Source organism: Empidonax traillii, unplaced genomic scaffold, assembly GCF_003031625.1.
Source record: "Empidonax traillii isolate 1590-97213 ecotype Southwest subspecies unplaced genomic scaffold, ASM303162v1 scaffold997:size582561, whole genome shotgun sequence".
In the NCBI taxonomy this organism is placed as follows: domain Eukaryota; kingdom Metazoa; phylum Chordata; class Aves; order Passeriformes; family Tyrannidae; genus Empidonax; species Empidonax traillii.
Genome location: NW_020956190.1, coordinates 318,940 through 327,193, shown reverse-complemented (window position 1 = coordinate 327,193; position 8,254 = coordinate 318,940). Strand labels below are relative to the sequence as shown.

The 8,254-nt window shown below is 36.3% G+C and overlaps 1 protein-coding gene across 8 annotated transcripts in view; it reads right to left on the bottom strand.

Annotated features, from left to right (window-relative positions):
• Positions 1-8,254, bottom strand: part of SYNE1 (spectrin repeat containing nuclear envelope protein 1) — a 276,624-nt gene that overhangs the window by 252,699 nt on the left and 15,671 nt on the right. For all 8 annotated transcript variants that reach the window (XM_027903871.1, XM_027903873.1, XM_027903872.1 and 5 more), the window contains exon 2: positions 7,635-7,882. In XM_027903871.1, coding sequence (XP_027759672.1) covers positions 7,635-7,698 — 64 coding nt within the window. In that variant the 5' untranslated portion in view covers positions 7,699-7,882. The remainder of the gene's footprint in view (positions 1-7,634; positions 7,883-8,254) is intronic.

Genomic DNA, 8,254 nt, shown 5'->3' with positions numbered 1-8,254 from the left:
ACAAATAATCATAATTTCTTACAAACAGAAAAGTTTGAGTGCTACAAGCTCCATACCTAAACAGGCTTTTTCCTTTTTTTTTCTTTTCTTTTTTTCTTGTAATCTAAAAGGCACTATTAGCAGGTAATTTCACATTGCTACACTGGTTTGGCCTCAAATAATCTTGAATACTCTAATCTTGCATATAAATGGGTTTTTTTCTCTCCAAGACCGGAAAGCTAACAGTAATACTCTTCACATACAACTGCTGTTGTAGTTCATTCCATTCACCTTATGGAAAGAAGATTTTTCCTTTGTTTTAATGAGCTTAAGATAAAGCCTTTACAGAACAGCTGCTGCATTCACAAGGTCTGGAAGTCAGCGGCTTTCTCGCAATAGCACCTTAGGTAAAGACCTACAGAAATCCACACTGTATATTGGAAAAGCTGTGCCTATCCAGGGATGCCAATGGGGGGCCATAACAGCCTATGCCCTTATGACAACATACATGAGCTGGCCCATATGAGTGAGGCGCATGAAGCATCGGAATGTCAACCACCTGTGTACAGGCCTTTGACATCTCTGTAAGGGGATGATGAATTTTCCCTGTGAATTATACTGGCATAGCTAAAAAGAAACTCAGCCATTTGGGTAAACTAAATTGTAACTCCTGTTTTGCATCAATGGCTATGTGGATACAAGATGGTATTAAATGTTCCAGATGTATCTCTTTTCTGGGTGAATACGAGGGTCTTTAGCTTGAAGATTCCCAGATTTTTCAGGTTTGTGTCACAAGCCTAACTGTTATAAAGAGATTATATACATTCTCCATAGTCACTTAAACCAATGTACATCAGTGAGGGCATAATCCTCTTAAAAGTACTAAAGACTATGTAACAAATACTGAAAAGTAATCACATAAAATCTAGTGAAATTACAGTAAAAAAAGTCACAGATTACATGTCAATATATTAATGTTTATGTTTCATATAATAAAACTCCAAAAAATACTTCACAACCCTATATGTTAACCAGAATGACTCCTTAAGGGAAAGCATGAAAGACAGATAAAGCAGAAAGAGAAGAGAGAGCAGATTGAGATATAAGGTCTTGGCCACTGGGCAAGCTGTGATAGGGTTGATCTGGAGTCCAATAAGAACTGGAACTATCCTCACAGTGTAGTTACTCAGCACTACTCCTCCTTCCACGTGCATCAGGTGGCTACTTATCCTGAAACATTAAGCTGCTTTTCTGCTAGTTCCCTAACAGTTCTGATATTGAATTAAAATAATCACTGAGAACCTAAAATAACCAGTATCTGATTCAATGTACAGGATGGAAGCTAGCTTTTACTGCTAGACCTAGTTTCTTTACATCCCTTCTGCAAGAACATTATACACTGAGATGCCCTGATTTAGTTTACTAACAAATGAAAATAATAAAACTTACACCCTCAAATACTAGCAATCAGAACTTAAATATAAAAATTTGCTGTGTGATTAAGTAACCAGTTATAACTCCTTGAAAATTTAATATATTTGAAACAACCTCTTTTTCGTTTTCCATGGAGACATAAATTCCCAGAGAGGGTTTCTTGGTGGGTTTGATTTTCTTTTCTTTTCTTTCTTTCTTCTATTTTAAATAGGCTACTGGATTTTTAATAAGTTGTTGACATTTCCCTCATAAAGCTCTTTCTCATCTTGGATGAAAGACAGAACAAGTAGCCTATTTTCTTGCACCCTGTAATAGACGATTCACTTGGATACGTACAACTACCAACTAGAAAACCTCTGTGTGAGTCTAAAATTAGAATTCAGTGATATGACTCATAAGGAGAAGCTTTGTGACAGAAACAAGGATATTTTTAAGCAAATGAAGCCTAAACTGTGAAACAAAAATGGCATTCTAGAAAAAAGTATGTGGAATAAATTGCTAATAATTGTTAGGTGCTATTTTTTTATCTGTGTTTTATCTACCTGCAAGTATATTCTCTGAAGTATCCTGATTAATAAAGCATCCTGATAAGTAAAGATAGTGAAGCTTCTGATTTCTACAAACAGGCAAAATATGATAATGGGAAAACTTTAAAAAAAGTAGAACTTTCTCACTGAAATATTTTTCCTTTACACTACAGAAGTCTCTACATCAGTATACAAGCATGATCAGCAGTAGTTCCTCTACAAAACCATTTTAATGGTGTTCAATTAGTAACAAGGTACAAGAGACATCCTCCTGTAATTTGCAGTCCTTCTAGTGTTAAAAAATAACAGTTGTGGCATTCCAAAAGGGAGGGTTATTTATGATGATGATGACAATAAGCTATTTTCAAATTTAATAACACAGGATAATGTACTGTAGTAAGTTACTACAGCACAGCTCTTAGGAGATAAAGTTTAATTTTTCAAGCCTGCAGTATACTATAAGAGAAACAGGAAATTAATTAGATGTCACATACAACTCAAAAATTGTCTAACCTGCATAGTAAAACCTGACATCGTAATATTTTGAAGATTTTCTGCTTTCTAATACCCCCAACCCAAAGTTATGAGTAAAGTAACTGTCAGCCTGTCAGAATAGAGGGGATGCTCTCAAAAATAATCATCACTGTAATATTTTCCTTTTCAAAATCTTTATCTTCATTAAACCCTCAAAATTGACACATAATTGCTCCTATTTAGACTTCCTGAAATATCACCCTCTTCACACCAGTAACAAATATGGCAGATGTTATTTTAAGACAAAGTCTCAACCAAAAAGTGGTTTTGAGCCTCAGACAGTGCTTTATCACAACTAACATTAAACAGCCGCAGTGTGGATGCCTACATATGAACTTGTCAAATCATCCTGAGCAGCATGGAGCTGCTGAAGACAGGTTCGTATAAAATACAACTCGCCTGACACATTTTGGATATCCACTGTATTTAAGATGCAACATTTTTAACCACTGTCTGTAAAATTAGCCAAGGAAGATTTTTGCATTTTGCCTCCTACATTTTGTGTAGCAAATCCTGTCAGTTTTTCAAGAGTAGCATATGAGAAGAATTTCAGTTTTTGAACTGTGTTACTCCAGAATCAAACAAAAGCAATCTCTGAGACACTAACATGTCAACCATTTTCTGCCCCAAAACTTATGTTTATCCCAGATAAAAAATGGGAAAGTATGCTCATTTTTTCTTAAATAGCAACTCAAATGCAAATATATGTTTGTCATTTATAACATCTATGTGATCTTTAGTGCTCTTTATCCTGGTTGACCAAAAACCTAGTGGAAAGAGGAGCACAGGTTATTTAACTGACATGCAGGAGCTGCACTGTCATCACTAAAAATACAAACATGAAAAAAATATTAATAGGAATATGCTGATTTTCATTGTTAATTCTGTGATTAAAAGCAGTAGAAAAAGTTTAGGCAATTAGATGTCATTATTAACTTTGAAAAGTTTTTTCAAAAATGCATTTTAAATCATTAATTTTGATTATGTTAACCACAAAACCCCCTCTAAAAATAGAAAAAAATAGCATCATGACTCACTAAAATATATTGTGCATTGCACATACTGCCCCAGGATTGTGTTCTCATTGAAGAGAACACAAAGTGAAAGCTAACTGCAGTGAAAAAAGAAATAAAAAAACTCCAGCATATGGTTCTTTCCATGGAGATACTTACTGCTCTATATGTCAAAACAGTCTAACTATATGACAAAATATTCTAATATAACATGATACCTAAATTCACTTCATACTTTAGTCACTTGTGCTACTAGTGAAATGTTTTGACTGTCTCCTTTCCTCCATGTTTTTGCAATACCTACAGGTAGCTCAGAACATATCTTTGCCAGCAATACATCAGATTATTACCAACAGACATCTGGGTCAGAAGAAACACGAAGTGGATTCTCACTGGAGTTGTTTGCATATGCATAAACCAAAATTAATTACTTCTAAAACTGGTGATTTTACAGCTTGCCTTAGCAGTTTTCCTTATTAAATGTAAACTAATATTTAACTTGAATATCCCCAGCTGTAGACTAACCCTTATATATTTTTTTGCTGTAGTAAATGAAAGTACTTGATCTCTTTCACCTTTGTTTTCACCTTTTAATGATTTTATTTTCATCTATGATTTTTTTTCCAGCTGTCTTAACCTTCACACGTAAACCTTATATTTCAATATTTTGTTCTGAAACAGTATTAACTTAAATTTTCTCACATGAAAAAAATAATTAAAAAAGAGATTAGAATCCTGCTAGAATTCCTCTTGTTAAGTAACATGTGGGCTGTAATGTTATTCAGATTCCCAATCCATCATTTAGATTTACTTGCCCTTCAGGTCATACAGTCTTATGCTGGTTTCAGCTGGGATAGAGGGGAATTTACTTCACCCTGGCTATTACGGGGCTTTGTTTTGGATACCAGAGTTAAAAGTGTCTATGTTCCCTTAATGCACTGCCAATGAGTAATGAATTGCCTCAGTTACAAGATTTGCTCACCTAAGAGACTCACCAGAATTTACACTGGCATCTTCTGTAATGCAAGAATCTTTTAAATCCAAGAAAGATGCAGGTATCAAACTGTGACATTTTAAATAGTGAAAGATAGAAAAGGCAGCAGCAGGACCACATGGAAACAGATGATTAAGTTAGAGATCATAAATCTTGTCCTCAGTGCCCACCTCTCTCCTATGCCCTCCCCAACCCAGACTAAAGGGGTAAATTCTCCATTCTTCTGAGCCCAGAGAGCTATACTGCAGCAAGTCTTTGCCTGGGCACCATGGGGTAAGAGAGGTTCTGTATAAGCTTGCATACAAACTCACTGCCCAGCACAATGCACATCTTTATGGCTGTTTGTCCCAAGTGGATTTCTAAGCCAGTCATATTTAGTGTTATTCAAAAACTCTGAACATGTACAGACTGTATTGCAATTGTCACTGAAGGGAAGTGGCTGGATAATTTTTCATTGAAAAACAAAACAAAAAACCCCAACCAACAGCAGAATCAACTCTGTTGCTTTCTAACAGATTTTAGGAGAGTGGATATAAGTGCATTCACCTCAAGTATGAACAGCAGAGTTGGTGTTGAGAATCCCAGCGAAGAGTGGAATTTTGCTGGTATTTCCTACACTCTCTCACCACAAACACTTACTGCAAACCCTTGAGGTAAATATAAGAGAACAGTGTGAAGGAAGGACCACAGCTCCCTTTATCTCTCAGCCTCCATGCCAATGATTTTCCAGCACTGACATCTTGCAGAACTGTCTAACTGCATCATAAAAGAAGAACTCTCCTGCCTCAGCTTACAGCCCGGTACAAAAACAGGTGCTGTAAAGCACAACTGCTGCTTGGCTGAATGTTCATCTCCCAAAACATTGTCATTCCTGTTACACCTTGAATACTGTCAATTCCACTGTCACCTTGAGCTATTCACCCAGCTCCAACTGCACTGTTTCTGGGCTGCCATGCAAACATGCCAAGAAATTTCTCTGTGTTCCTGTGTCTATCTACTCCTATTTCAACTGACTATCATTTCTAAAAGGTAGAGCAACCTTAAACAAGGGCTAAGGTAGTCGCAGTGCAGATTGCCTGCTCATCCATAATGCAGAACTACAGACTAAAAAAAGACTTAGGCTCCAAGCACTCCAATATTGGCACAGGTGATTTATTGAAGTAGTGCTTCTGCAGTGAAACTCAGATCCTATCAATACCAAGCTGAGCTGATTTCATCTGCGAAGCAAAGAATCCAGTTATAGGTATGACTTCAAATTAACACGTAATGCCAAATTTCCATTTAGTTCCCACATTTTCTTCTAAAATATCTTCACTTAAGAGTTCACGTAATTATTTTTGCTTAATTTCAAAAAAAAAATCCCAGAAAAACAAACCAAAAATCCAAACAAAAACAACAGCATAGCAGACTAAGTTATGTATCAGATTTCAACAGAGTAAAATACATAAAAATGACAAGAATGCATAAAAAATCAAAATGCTAATAAACAGCCATTTTGTCAGCAACAGCTTTACTGATGTTTAGAAAGTTAATACATAACAGTCAGATAATTAATAGTCCTCACACTCTGTAAATACCTCCTGTGGTATCCTCCTTATGCATTGCTTCAGAGTACCAGCCTGGATAATCCTTTCTGAACACAGCTCAGCTCCCTGATCCTTTCCTTTGCAATATGTCTCCATAACCTTTGAGCACCTCTGCCATTTCTCTGATGCACTTCTTCAAATTCCTTTGAAGGTCTCACAGTTTCATAATTATTTAATTCCTTGCTTCAAACATCTCTTTTTTTTTTTCCTTCTGGAATCCCTATTAAGAACATGACTTCTCACAAATATATAGCATACTGTAATATAAACACACAGTGTACCTAGACCCCTGCCTGTTCTACGAGCAAGCCTGCCTCACCGTGCCCTTGCAGTCTTTCATTCAAGTCTACATGGATTGTCTTATCCTAATGCTTAATCCACAAATTCTCTGAGCATAAAATATTTCCTCATTCTGTGTTTGTGGGCACTTTGAATACCCCTTGTCCAAGACTGTGGCCTAAGAATTAGCAGACAAGTATAAAAACAGCATGGAAAAATACCATAAATTAGAAAAAATAGAAGGCTGAGGAAAATCAAGAATTGGAATTGGTGAAGTGCTGTAGCAAGTCTAAATAGCACAGACTCTGCATATTTATTTATTCTGTTACTTATCTACTGAGCCTATATGGAAATTATGGATGCTAGTAGTAGCTCGTGGCTGGGAAGCTGAGTTCAGATATCCTGAACTGACAAACAATAAATGGAAGAAAAAGCCAAAAGCAGATAAACCTCCCAGATTTAGAAGATACAGAAGGGGATAGCAAGGGTTCTGTGCATATAAGCTTTTGTTGAAATCAGTGGAAGCTGGTCTTAAAGGAAGTTAAAGGTATTTCTGATCAAGTCCAAAAGTTAATGGGAGTGAAACCTACAGCAGTACTGACAATTTGGTTTTAGTCAATATCATCATTTGAACAAAAACATTCTGAATGCAAGCTTTTAGCAGCAGCAGTAAGGTGCATAACTTCTAAAAAATACATTTATTTGATAATGCTGTATTACAAGAACATAAAAACTTACTGAATACTCAAATAAATAGTGCAGAGATATCCTGTGAGGTGTTATCTAAAAGCTCTTCAACTTGACCACTAATAATAAGCTTAGTGAGCTATGAATTCTTTAGTGATAAACAATATAATAAAGTACTGTTCTCATTTGGAGACAGCAACTATTTCTAAACTAATAAATATTAGTTTATCAGTATAAGAGATCTACCAGTTGACTTCAAAGTTAAGAAAAGGATAGATATAATTTCTATTATCTTTTCTATGAGAAAACTGATGCACAATCTAGTAATGTAGGAGAAACAGATCAAAAGTCTCATAATCTTCAGTGCAGTGTCCTGTCCCAGGGAGCCACGTTCATAACACCAACTGCTTTTAAACACTACTGTTAATGCTATACCAAAGGATTCAAATAATAGTCCTTCAGATATGCTGGAAATACTTTCCAGCAGATAAGTTTAGAAAGGTTACTAAACTTCAGAAATATTGTCCTTACTGTGGAGTACAGTAGGAACCTCCATTTACAACAGGATGGCAGAGAGCACCAGTCCAAGGCAGACACTTACCTTGAAGACGTTGCATGACATTGGCAATGTCTCTAGATCTTGTGACTAGTCGGGATGAAGCCATGATCTCCGTACCACAAGTCCAGTTCCCCTGAGAGAAATCTCTCTCCAAACTGTGGAGCTCAGTGAGATGAGGATCTTGGACTGCTTCCTTTTTCGCATTCAACCCTCAGCCGTGGCACAGCATCCCTGGGGCAGTCAGATGCCTCCGGTCCAACGTTGGCCCTCATAGGGCCAGGGAAAACCACCTCAGCACCTGAGAAAGAAAGCACCAAGATTTAGAGGAAACTTACCAGCTCAACAGAACTAAGAAGTCTGAGCCTTAATAGTTATCTTAACAGGTGAAGAGTGGTACGTTTTGCCCATAGTGTACACCCCAGCCAGAGATATAATTAATGCTAAAAGCTTGCTTGGCAATCATCAAGCAGAATGAAGCTGCAAAAACAAATCATTAAACACAATTGGCAATGCACCAGACATAAATCCTTTCCTGAGGATGCTTGTGGATGTTGTTTTAGAAATAACAATAATGTTACACTTATTAAAAGTAATAATGTGATACTTCTTAACATAAGTAATATTAGGTATAAAAGAGAAAAAATTGAACCACTTGTAAAATG